The sequence below is a fragment of the Glycine soja genome, chromosome 15, assembly GCF_004193775.1.
Source record: "Glycine soja cultivar W05 chromosome 15, ASM419377v2, whole genome shotgun sequence".
Lineage (NCBI taxonomy): Eukaryota > Viridiplantae > Streptophyta > Magnoliopsida > Fabales > Fabaceae > Glycine > Glycine soja.
In genome coordinates, this window is record NC_041016.1 from 49,461,532 (window position 1) to 49,474,859 (window position 13,328).

The 13,328-nt window shown below is 33.2% G+C and overlaps 2 protein-coding genes across 2 annotated transcripts; both read left to right on the forward strand.

Annotated features, from left to right (window-relative positions):
* The first annotated feature begins 4,514 nt into the window (after positions 1-4,514).
* LOC114387730 (aspartic proteinase CDR1-like) lies at positions 4,515-6,308 on the forward strand. The gene has a single exon (XM_028347934.1). It carries the CDS (start codon positions 4,623-4,625, stop codon positions 5,934-5,936), a length of 1,314 nt encoding a protein of 437 aa, XP_028203735.1. The 5' UTR covers positions 4,515-4,622; the 3' UTR covers positions 5,937-6,308.
* A 1,870-nt stretch (positions 6,309-8,178) lies between these two features.
* On the forward strand, positions 8,179-9,870 carry LOC114387681 (aspartic proteinase CDR1-like). The gene has a single exon (XM_028347890.1). The coding sequence runs from the start codon at positions 8,309-8,311 to the stop codon at positions 9,614-9,616; it is 1,308 nt and encodes a 435-aa protein (XP_028203691.1). The 5' UTR covers positions 8,179-8,308; the 3' UTR covers positions 9,617-9,870.
* Positions 9,871-13,328: the final 3,458 nt, after the last annotated feature.

The window sequence follows — 13,328 nt, forward strand, 5'->3', positions numbered from 1 at the left end:
TGTAGCAAAGGTATATATGCCATCCCAATTTTACCGATTTGTGATTATAACATATATGAGTTTCTTCCTACACACAGTCAAGTTTTGATTGTGTAACTAGGTGAACAAGCTATAGGTAGAATGAACCTAAAAAAAGTAGAAGATTATTAACTTTTTATTCACGACACTCACTAAAATCTAGTACCTTGTGAGATGTATCAATATTTGTGTGTTTCTCTCTCTCCATTCTTTATCATTCCTGTGATTTTTCTCTTTGCTCATACACATATATTGCTTTTATTAAAAAAAAAAAGAAAAACCCAGTCAAACAGAGAGATAGATATTTAAGGAAGCGGTTAATAATTGAGACGACTATATGGTAAACACAGGAGAGACTTTCGGTACAAGAATAATACATTAAGCAATTAAGTAACTGCTTCAAGGAATTTTCCATTTTATTTTCTTAAATTATTTTAATATTCACTGTTTTTACTTCCTTTTATTTTAGTTGTAAAATTAATTTCTACATTTCATTGAACTACATTCGAGTAACTAAAAAGTGTATACACTTCGCTGAACGTTGACCCTCAAAATAAAAAAAAGATTTTGAGTGCTGCTCGGTAATCAGCAAAGGGCCACATTGTAAATTTGATAAGAACAAAGATGAAAATTAAAAACCTAAAAACTATTTTTAGTTTTCAAAAACATTAAAACTTAAAATTACTCCAAACAAGACTTTAGTTGCTTAATTTTTTTTAGATTTTTAATATTTAGAAAATGTGTTGGGCCCATTTTTTATTAAGAAAAATAAAAATTAAAAAATTGAGTAAATTTTTTCCCCTTTATTCGAGTTTGTAAAAGTGAGTTATTTTAATTTTATAAATCTTATTAAATTATGTTTCAATTAATTTTACAAATAAAAAATCAAAATAAGCTTCTTTTTTTTTACTTTTTCAATAAATTTCATAATCAAGTGTATAAATAACTTTTGTACAATAACTTATTATTAAATAGACTTAAACAACTGTTTGGTTCTATAAAATAGGAAGTTTTTTTGTCTACAGCCAAGTAATGTTAAATGATGTTATAACAGCTACCTTAACCAATTCACTTATCATGTTAGTAAGTGTGACAGACAAGTATGTTTTTTTTTGGTAAAATATGTTTAAGGTTTTAGAAAAATATAAAAAGTATTAATTTTTTCCTCAAAATATTTTATTGATCCTTAGAAGTAACTTCATTAGATGATAACTAAAAGACTTAATTACTTTTTATCTTTTTCTTCTCAAGCATACAGACACTCGAACCCATTACTTATTCATCTTCCCCCTTTGGAACTGTGTAGCCATGCATCTCCAACTCCACTTCAGCTTTTCTAGGGAGTAGTGGAACTGCTTGGTGCAGCCTGAAAGTCTCTTTCACTATTGCTTGCAAGTAAGGGAGTCTAGCTAGCAATGTGTGACTTCCACAAGGTTACCTTTGCCAATAGCTTTCTCTAGCTCTGCTTATGCTTTTCACATAATATTTGGGTTGTGAAGCAACTCAGCCATTGCCCATTCTACTGTAGTGTTAGTACTCAAAGAAAATTTAAGTTGCAATCAAGAGATGGGCCTTTTCAAGTTCTAGAAAAGATAAATGACAATTCTTACAAATTGGACTTGCCAAGAGAATATGGTAATATAAGTGCACCTTTAATGTGGCTGATCTATCTTACTTTGATGTAGGTAACGAATCAGTTTCAAGGACGAATCCTTTTGAAGAGGAAAGAAATGATAGAGTTGCAACCAACCCGTCTAATGATCCTTTACATGAGATTGTGTTGATCAATTGGTAAGTGCACTAATGTATACAAATAGTAAAGTTAAAACAGAAGTTTGAATGTCAAGTTCACAGGACTTTGTTTGTACTTAGATAAATTAATATAAAATTCTCAAGCAATAATTAAATTGGTTTAAAAGGTTGTGAAAGGAACAGTAAAATAAATTGACATAAAATTAAATTAAAATAAAAAAGAGAAAAAAAAACAAACATAAAATTAAATTAATTAGTTAAAACATACAAGATAGGAGAAGCCAATATTAGAAGCAAAAATTAATTCAGAAGATGAGAATGTTGGGGGCTTAACCTACCAGAGTTACTCTTAATGTAATGTTAATGATTTTTCTCTAATTAAGATTATTCTAATTATCATCTGCATCCACTTATATACTTTAACCATGATTTCTCAAGTGAAAGAGCTTAATTTATCTATTTTTTCTCTCAAATCCCTTTAAGAGATAAAACAGTTAAATTGCATTAAGAATATATATGTACAACAAGCTAAATAAAATCATTCTATCCCTAGAGATGAACTATTTAGATATCATTTTCTAGTTATATTAGAGAATAACACTTCCTAATGTCACCCCTAAAACTTACCATGCATATGAGTGATCAAACCATAAACAATGAAATAAAGCACAAAAAGGATAATGAAAAAGTAATAATATTAAATAGATAGAAAAAGTAATTACATCGAGAGCAGTTGGCTGCTAAGCTCCCAACAAAAGGGGTTTTAGCCTCTAATTGTCATTAAAGGCTTTACACTTGCAAGAGGGAAATGAGTAAGAAAGGGAATGGAGGGAATGAATGACTCCTAATGATTAATTCTCCTGCTTCTAGTCTTTGTCTTCGATAAGAAATTGTATTCTCTTGAATATTATGTGTAGTTGTGTGTCTTTTCTCCTTCCCATCCTCCTCTTTTTATAGGTGCAATTTAGTTTGGATTTCACGCAACCTTCGCGCTAAGTGCGATTGTCACGCTTAGCGAATATGGCGGTAATCTCGGACTCAGCGCATGACTTGCGCTAAGTGCGCCTTCACGTATCAGACTTCTTCATACTTCCTGGCGCTAAGCGTATTCTGCCTGCTAAGCAACTGGGTAGCATTGAGCGAACAACTTCATATCTTCAATTTGCTTTCTCGGGCTTTACTTAGTTTTTCTGCGACAATTATTCACCAAGCACTATAAATTCACAAACTTGAACATTTCCTACACAAAAACTTAAATGGTATTAAAATTCCAATTATTCACACACAAAGGAAGAAATAAGAGAGGAAAATTAACAATTCTTACATGATTTAATCCTAAAATATACCTATACACAACAATTATTAGATTGGAGGCCCTATGATAAGATCCAAGACTAAGAGGATGAAACAAACATTGCAAGGCCTGATTCTAAAGATCAAAGAGAAAGAAGACCAATGTGAATTATGGGTTGTACCTAATTGGGTCACTCTCCTACAAATTGATGAAGATGCTTTGAGACCAACTTGAAGAATCACTTTGAGAAGCGCAATTTACAAGACAAGAAGCATACATGGGCTGAGTTGATCAATTTTGGTGGACTATTAATATTGGGTTGATTAAATAATAATTAAGCCCAACATTCACAACCTATTTTAAAGTCTTTTAATTATTAGATGAGTTATTGAACATTGGGCCTAAATTAGGATTATTAGTACAAGTATAAATAGACTCCTTAAATATTTTATTGACAGAATTAGAATATTAATGAAATTTGAGAGTTTTTTTTATTACTAGAGCTTTTTCCTTTGTTCTTGGGTTAAGAACTGATAGTATTGGTCCTACCGGCAGGTCGCGGTTATGGTCACGCTCCTTTTGATAACTTTGATTCTATGAACAGGTGACGATTAAGATCAAGTTCCTTTCTTTTTATACTTATTTTCAAGAGTATTCTCTTATCAAACAGTCAATTTACATGGCTTGTACAAGTATACAACTTATTCAAACTAACTATCTATGATGATGACACCTGTATCTTCATGTTCTTTGTCAAAAAATCATTGATAGTTGTTTTTGTGAACTTGGTTGAAAGTGCGTGCCTTCAATTGCTAATTTTTTCAGCTTTCCTAGGAGCATATAACTTCAACTATCTATCTTAAAAAAATAGCCTTCATATTCTAAGTTTTGTCTCTCCGAATCAAATCAACTCAAACACAACTTCTCTATCATGTTTTTGTTTAAATTCATTCAATTCTCATACTTAAAATTTTTACCTCCAATAGTTAATCACTATGTATCTTTTTTAACAATACAAGTCAATAAACATTAATGAAAACATTACTTTTAAATTATTTGAAACTAAGGAAAATGTATCATCTCATTAGAAACCAAATTCCAACAAACATTTGGTACAAACTTTTTTTTCTTTCCTAATGTTGCACAATGGTGCGTCTCAATCTCTACACTCAACGGTAGAAGCTCATGTGCCTCAATTATATTGTAGTTGTTTAAAAAAATTATATTGTAGTAACAAGGTATTAAAACCAATAATAAAAAAAAAACTCTGTATGCATATAACCTTTTGAGACTGAGACCGGATGCATAACTCATGATAATTGAACAATTAATTTCTTCATTGTCCCCATAGTGTGACCGAAAACCATTTCTCATAAGTATTAAGCAATCTCTCATTAGGTCTCTTAGTTGAGACATAAAGCCATTACTTGCTCAGGTTGACTTGGCCCCAATCAGACATGAAGACATAACTAAATGCAAAACTCAAAGATCTATAAAAGACACAGTTCAACGTGCTCCCCGTCTATCATTTACTTCTTTGAATCTACATTTCCTCAAGATGCATCCTCTAGTGTTCATGGTGTTCATGTTATTAGCCTTATACTCTCCTTCTTCTATATCCACTAGAGAAGCCGGTGAAGGCCTAAGGGGTTTCAGCATCGACCTTATCCATCGTGACTCACCATTGTCACCCTTTTACAACCCTTCACTCACTCCATCAGAACGCATCACAAACGCTGCCTTACGCTCCGGTTCTCGATTAAACCGAGTATCACACTTCCTAGATGAAAACAATCTACCCGAATCTCTTCTAATCCCAGAAAATGGTGAATATCTCATGACATTATACATTGGTACCCCTCCCGTGGAAAGGCTTGCTATTGCAGACACAGGAAGTGATCTCATTTGGGTACAATGTTCCCCTTGCCAAAATTGTTTCCCCCAAGACACCCCATTGTTTGAACCCCTCAAGTCTTCCACATTCAAGGCTGCGACATGTGATTCACAACCTTGCACATCAGTTCCACCTAGCCAACGTCAATGTGGAAAAGTAGGTCAGTGCATATATAGTTACAGTTATGGTGACAAATCATTCACCGTTGGAGTAGTGGGCACTGAAACCCTAAGTTTTGGTTCCACGGGTGATGCACAAACCGTTTCATTTCCTAGCTCTATTTTCGGGTGTGGAGTGTACAATAATTTCACATTTCATACAAGTGACAAAGTCACAGGTTTAGTGGGTCTTGGGGGAGGACCATTGTCACTAGTGTCACAACTAGGTCCTCAAATTGGTTACAAATTCTCGTATTGTTTGCTTCCTTTTTCTTCAAATTCCACTAGCAAATTGAAATTTGGGAGTGAAGCAATAGTAACCACAAATGGGGTTGTGTCCACCCCCCTCATAATCAAACCCTTGTTTCCAAGCTTTTACTTCCTCAACCTCGAAGCCGTCACCATTGGACAGAAGGTGGTGCCAACGGGTCGAACCGATGGCAACATAATCATTGACTCAGGCACGGTGTTGACGTATCTTGAACAAACCTTTTACAACAATTTTGTGGCTTCGTTGCAAGAAGCCCTTAGTGTTGAGTCAGCGCAAGATCTTCCATTTCCGTTCAAGTTTTGTTTTCCATATCGTGACATGACTATTCCTGTTATTGCGTTTCAATTTACCGGAGCTAGTGTTGCACTGCAGCCTAAGAACCTTCTCATTAAGTTGCAAGATAGGAACATGCTTTGCTTGGCGGTGGTGCCAAGCTCACTAAGTGGAATTTCCATCTTTGGAAATGTTGCACAGTTTGATTTTCAAGTGGTGTACGATCTCGAAGGGAAGAAAGTTTCTTTTGCTCCTACGGATTGCACTAAAGTTTAATTAATTAATTAATTAAAATATATAAAAGAAATTAAAGAAAATGTTTAACTTGTTGCTTCTTTTCAATAATAACCGATTCATTGCTAAATTCGAAAGGGGATATTTTATTTTCTATGATATATAGGTATGTTTGTCCTTTGAAATGCTTGAAACAATGTTTGTAGCAAATAAACTTTGTTAGGGCTGGGATTTGCTGTACGGGTACCGGTTAAAATACTTCTTGAATTCTTATGGTAAAAATGTCTTGTATTTATTGTACATGATTGGTACCTCAATCTGAGCTATAGATATACGATTTTTTTATTCGGTCAAAGAAAGATATATTTATGTAGAGTGATGATGATATATATATGGACATCAATATTTTTTATACACCTAACAAATATCTTACCTTTCTTTCTATCTCTATATCTTAAATTATATTACCTATAAAATCTATACTTTTTCACTTTTATCTTTCTCCGAAAGTGTACATCTATATTTTTTCATTTATGTAAGTGTAAGTTCAAGGGTAAAATGAGAGCAAGTAAAATACAAAATCCCAAGATCCCAAAACTTGTATACAAGACCCAAGTAGATACGTTACTCGAGCTATCCAATCCCACGAAAATAGCTGCTATTCAGAAAGTGATCTGTCACCCCAAGACCAGCTGCAGACAATTAATGTAGACATTTGCATAGGAAAAAAATGCAAATAGATATAATAAGTGATATGATAATATGATATAATAACAAAAAAGAAATAAAAAATGTTAATAAAATGTTTAAAATAATAATGTTCAAATATCATTAATTGGCTAATGTGGTCACAGCAAGCATAAGACATCCTATCCCAGCATCAATAACTTAAGGTTATCAAAGAACCCCTCACATATTCTAACCAAACCAGAAATACTCCCATGCCATCCGTTGTGGCACCTTTGATTGAGATGCCCATCCTTCACATCACTGCCATTGAAATGGTGTACAACCAAGTAACAGATTTTTAATTCTTATACTGTGATACTCTAGTCAGATGCTATACCCTTCAGACCTTGTTTCAGGAATTCACATAATTCAAACACAGTATTGGATTTGTGCTCCAATCTTAAAAAGAGATATTCATCCAGGCATTGATCCTCTGAACACCTCATTTCTATGCTTCCATATGGATCGTGCTGTTGCACCCACAACACGACCATGCTTTGTTACTTTTTTTTGTTAATCCCCAGTAAACTATGTTGCATGAAGTGCTCCTTCGTGTCTTTAGGAAGGGCTAGCTAGCTGTATACCCACTACTACAAATTACACATTTTGCAACATTTATGGGGATTTTTTACTCAAAAGGGATTTTTTTTTTGGTATTTTTCATATAAAATTGATTTTAAATTAACTACTAAAAGAAATAAGTCATAACAGGTTTTGAGTTAAAAATCATAATACTTATTACGACTTCAATTCTCTAACTAAAATCGTAAATAATTTTATAAATTCAGTATAATTTTTTTTACGACTTCAAAATCAAAATTGTAACCCAATGAAAAAAAAACCCTTTTGGAAAAAAATCCCATTGGGTAACATTTTTAAAAATGTTACCATTGTTTATTAAATACAGTTTTTTTAACATTTATTATAACAAATGTTGCTATTGGTTATTAAATATAATATTTCAACAAATGTTGCTATTGCTTGTTAACAAATGTTACCAAACGCAACTCCACGGCACCTCTACTCCATCCAACACAAAATTAATGATTCTTATCCTCAAAAAACTTACCGAGTTTACGTTTATAAAGTCTACTCAAAATCTATTAAAAAATATTTATCTAAAAAAAATAAATAAACTTATAAGTCTCAACATAAAGGCCTAACGAGAAATTGTTTAATACTTATGAGAAATGGTTTTCGGTCTCAATAGGGGGTAATGAAGAAATTAATTGTTTAATAATCATGAAACATGCATCGTTCACAGTCCGAAAAGGTTATATATTTTTGTTTACGTACGGTATTTAAGAGTGAGGTTAGTTTTCTTTTCTAATTTATTTTTGTTATATACAATATTTTAATGATGATTATTATCTTTTAGGAATGGTGAAAATTGTAGCATTTATGCTTTTGATCTTTTATTATTCATTTATTATTTTTATAATTTGATATATATTAAAAGGGTAAAATTAAACCCAATTACCTTCAAATAATTAAAAACTTATAAATTGGACATGTCCATTACATTCTCCTTTTTCAACTCATAAATTCTGAGTTTCACCTCATTTTGTCCAAAACAATAACCAAAAGTCTATATATTGCAAAACTCAAAAAATCTATAAATAGAGCCACTTCAACGTGCTTCCCCTTTATCCTTTATTACTTCTGTAAAATTACATTTCTCCAACATGCATCCTTGGGTGTTCATGATTTTAGCTTTATTCTCACTTTCTACTTTATCCTCTAGAGAAGCCCGTGAAGGCCTAAGGGGCTTCAGCGTTGACCTTATCCACCGTGACTCACCTTCATCACCCTTTTACAATCCTTCACTCACCCCATCAGAACGCATCATAAACGCTGCCTTGCGCTCCATGTCTCGATTACAACGAGTATCCCATTTTCTAGATGAAAACAAACTACCCGAATCTCTTCTAATCCCAGACAAAGGTGAATACCTAATGAGATTTTACATCGGTTCCCCTCCCGTGGAAAGGCTTGCTATGGTAGACACAGGGAGTAGTCTCATTTGGCTGCAATGTTCCCCCTGTCATAATTGCTTCCCCCAAGAAACCCCTTTGTTTGAACCCCTCAAATCTTCCACTTACAAGTATGCGACATGTGACTCACAACCTTGCACATTACTCCAACCTAGCCAACGTGATTGTGGAAAACTAGGTCAGTGCATATATGGATGCATGTACGGTGACAAATCATTCTCCGTTGGAATACTGGGCACCGAAACCCTAAGTTTTGGTTCCACGGGTGGTGCACAAACTGTTTCATTTCCTAACACTATTTTCGGGTGTGGAGTGGACAATAATTTCACAATTTATACTAGCAATAAAGTCATGGGTATAGCGGGTCTTGGTGCAGGACCATTGTCGCTAGTGTCACAACTAGGAGCTCAAATTGGTCACAAATTCTCCTATTGTTTGCTTCCTTACGATTCAACCTCCACCAGCAAATTGAAATTTGGGAGCGAAGCAATAATAACTACAAATGGGGTTGTGTCCACTCCCCTCATAATCAAACCCTCTTTGCCTACCTATTACTTCCTCAACCTTGAAGCCGTCACCATTGGACAAAAGGTGGTGTCAACGGGTCAAACTGATGGCAACATAGTCATTGATTCGGGGGCACCCTTGACGTATCTTGAAAACACCTTTTACAACAACTTTGTGGCTTCGTTGCAAGAAACCCTTGGTGTTAAGTTGCTGCAAGATCTTCCATCACCCCTAAAGACTTGTTTTCCAAATCGTGCCAACTTGGCTATCCCTGATATTGCGTTTCAATTTACTGGAGCTAGTGTTGCACTGAGGCCTAAGAATGTTCTTATTCCGCTCACAGATAGCAACATACTTTGCTTGGCGGTGGTGCCCAGCTCAGGAATTGGGATTTCCATCTTTGGAAGTATTGCACAGTATGATTTTCAAGTGGAGTACGATCTCGAAGGGAAAAAAGTTTCTTTTGCTCCTACGGATTGTGCTAAAGTTTAATTAATTAATTAATTAAAACAAAACAAAACAAAAAAGTTTAACGTGTGGCTTCTTTCCACTAAGAACCGATGGTGTGCTAGGTTTGAAAGGGGATATTTTACTTTTTGTGATTGGAATGTTGGTCCTTTAAAATGCTTGAAACAATGTTTTAGCAAATAGACTCTAATTTGTTAAGGTAAGGATTTCATGCATGTATGTTTAATGGTTAAAATACTCCTTTACTCTTTTAATAAAATTTGTCTTTTTGATTAAAACAATGTGCATAACTAATTAGTAGCTTAATCTTTGCTATAAAAGAATAGAAAACAATACCTCAAACTAAGTAGTATACGGTAATATATAGTGTGTTTCTGGGTGGGAGATATTGGCTAACATCCTCTCAAATTAATAGGCTCAAAAAAGTATTAAGCGGAGTTATAGATCAAAGGCAAAGTGTGTTTTTGGGTGGGAGATACTTGTTACATAGTGTGCTAGTGGCTAATGAAGTTGTTGAGGAGGCAAGAAGGAAGAACAAAAAGTGTTTTATTTTCTAGGTAGATTAATTATGAGAGAGCTTATGATTTAGTATGTTGAGATTTTTTGTTATATATTCTTCAAAGGTTAGGAATTCAAGAAAAGTGAATTATGTGGATTAGAGGGTCGTGCTTGATGAGTAGTAAGGTATCGATATTGGTGAATGGAAGTCGCATAGGTGAGTTTCAAGTGATGAAGGGGTACAAACAAGGAGATTCATTTACTCTTTTTTTTTACTATTGTTGTGGAAGGCTTATGTGAAATCATGAGTGAAGCTATGGAGAAGAACCTCTTCTCTAGTTTTTGTGTGAGAGATAAGGATGTGCAAGTATATTTATTGCAATATGCGGACGACACTCTTTTTGTGGGGGAGGCAACCTTATCTAATGTGGTAACTATTAAAAACATTCACTACTATAAAATTGACCTTTAACATTTTTATGGACATTTAACATTGATTTTGAACCAATGTTAAAATAATCGTCGTTAAAAGTATACCATTTTTAACATTGGTTATATAAATCAATGTTGAAATTCACTATACAACATTAATTATCCCCAAAAGCGATGTTACATAGTAGTAAATAGCCAAAAAAAGTAAAAACAACATCGGTTCAAGAAAAATCGATGTCGTAATGCACCATACAACATTGATTCTGTCAAAATCGATGTTGTATAATACTTACAACATCAATTTTGGTCAAAATCGATGTTGTATAACACAATAGAACATTTGTTTTAACATAATTGATATTTTTTTTGCATTATTTTTTTGTAATATTTTGTTTGTTTATTAAATGAATCCAAACCTGCAAATTAAAAGCAGAACCAATCCAGGCCAGAACCAAACCAATTCAAGCAGTATATATTATACTTAAATTATTGTTGAATAAATACAATAATCTCAATACATAAATATCATCTATAACCTAAGTTAAACATAACTCTAACAATTCTAAAATTACTTAAACACTTAGTGCTTCATTTCTAACTCTTAGTAAACATTTCACCTACTGAATGCCAATTGCCTTTATTCTTTTTGGATCAGTAAAAATTTACATCATATAATAAAACATAACTTAAATAGTGTAAATAATAACAACTATAACAAATGAAAATAGTTATGAAGTAAATAATTATCATTTTCCAATTATCGTTTCTTCTGGGCTGCTTACTCCTATTGTTTCTTTTGTTTTTCCTTCATTAACTTTTGTTCAAAAAAGTCATAACCCCTACGAGACAACACTTTAGGAGCAGTGCTTTGTTTTTGGATGGATTGCACATTCTTTCTAACATCCTTGAGAATTAGACAATATGTTAAAAAAAATATTGAAATCAATTATAAATGTTAATTTCAAAACAACAACCATAACTAACCTCTTATGAAGGGTCTCTAGGACTTTAACAAAATCAGTTCCATTTATCTTTGCTAATACTATACTTCTCACAGACTTTTCCATCATCGTCATCCTTGCCTTCTGCTAAAGCCCATTTAGAGGTCAAATCGCACTTAAATTGCCTTCAACGCTTTCCTATAGTCTAGAGGATTTTCTTCTTCGTCCTTCTATCGAATGCTTTAGGAATATCAAATTCAGCCTTAGATACAAAATGACATGTAAGAATTAGTGAATAAAAAAATGTGTTGGTTTAATACATCCTATTACCATAACATACAATGTTTAATTGAAATACATGAATGTCCTCCTAAATCAAATTCTTATGAGCTGTAGGAACCTGTTTCCAATTAACATATGTAGCATCCAACTTGTCTCAAGCGATGACCCCCCAAATAGGTCCTTAATTTCTTTTTGAATGGACCATCAGCTTTCCTAGTGGTAGGATCCACATGAACCAATGATCTCTCTACCCCCACAGGTCTGGCAGACAATGATTTGAGCCATGTGGCTTTTTTAGTCCTCTTCGACATAGACAGTGAAAGTGATGGATGACTTAGGAAGAGGGGATCTCGGTGGTGTAGCTATGTGCCTATTAAGACAACATTAATTAAATTCAACTCAAAAAGTATTATAAGTTATGCAATTGTAAATATGGAAACAAGTATACATAAAAAATGATTACATTATATGATGCTAATTAATTTCCTTTCATCGTGATCATTACAATTTGCATGTACGTCGCCTACTTCATCTTCTCAATTGATGGTACGCATGTGTGTGGAGAAAGGAGTGTGACAAGTAGGAAGGGTTGAATCATCATCTTCAAGATTAACACCAATGGTTTTTTTTGTATAGAATCGCTGACTACCTTTCATCACAAGGATCTAGGACCTAAAACACCTGTTTGGCTTGTTCTGCCAGGTTGAAAGGCTCATTCTTATAAGCAAGTTTCTTTAGATCTACCAAAGTAAATATAAAATCATCGGTTCGCACACTGATATTGCTATCAACCCACTTACACTTAAAAACACACACATTGAATTTAACATAATTAAGCTCCCAAATTTCTTCAATGACTTCCAAGTAAGGCATGGATGTCAGACGGGGATTGTCATCATTTACAGTAACAATATGTTGGGATTCAGCCTTAAGACTAACCACACTACTTTGCATTGTATTCTTGTCATCTTGTGATTTGGTGTAGAATGAATACTTATTGATATTGTATCCCTGCCAAGTCCAAACATTTCGTTTAGGTTCATTTGCTAACTTCCTTAAAATTCCAAAAGCATTGTCGTCACTAAACATTCCAGAAGCATTGTCATCACTTTCATTGTCTATGTCGAAGAGGACTAAAAAATTTATTCTTGGTCATTTTTTGGTTACTTTCCTTCACTAAGGTTTTGTGACTAATTATGTATGACATAGCTTCCTTAGTGTTATTCAATATATATAAATGCGCTTGATTCAATTCCTCTAGACCCAAAGTTATGACATTCAGTCCTCATGAAGTCTTACCTCCTACTCTTCTTTCTTCTCAATCCTATATTATCTACAAATTTGTTTTTTTTATGAGAAAGACAACCTATAAAATTCTAGGAGAAGATAATTGTTTATCCTTATGTAATAAAAAAAATATATGATTTAAGATTGAATCACATGAAATATATTCTCAGTAGATTTGGCTAATCAAATCTTTCTTCATTTTTTTCTACTCAATTATATGAATTTATCTAATTATTCAAATTATCTAATATTTTATTTTCTTTCAAGATATATTAAGATAAAACATGATAAGATTT

Coding starts and splice junctions, on each gene's coding strand:
- LOC114387730 (XM_028347934.1), top strand. CDS start 4,623: ATGCATCCTCTAGTGTTCATGGTGTTCATGTTATTAGCCTTATACTCT.
- LOC114387681 (XM_028347890.1), top strand. CDS start 8,309: ATGCATCCTTGGGTGTTCATGATTTTAGCTTTATTCTCACTTTCTACT.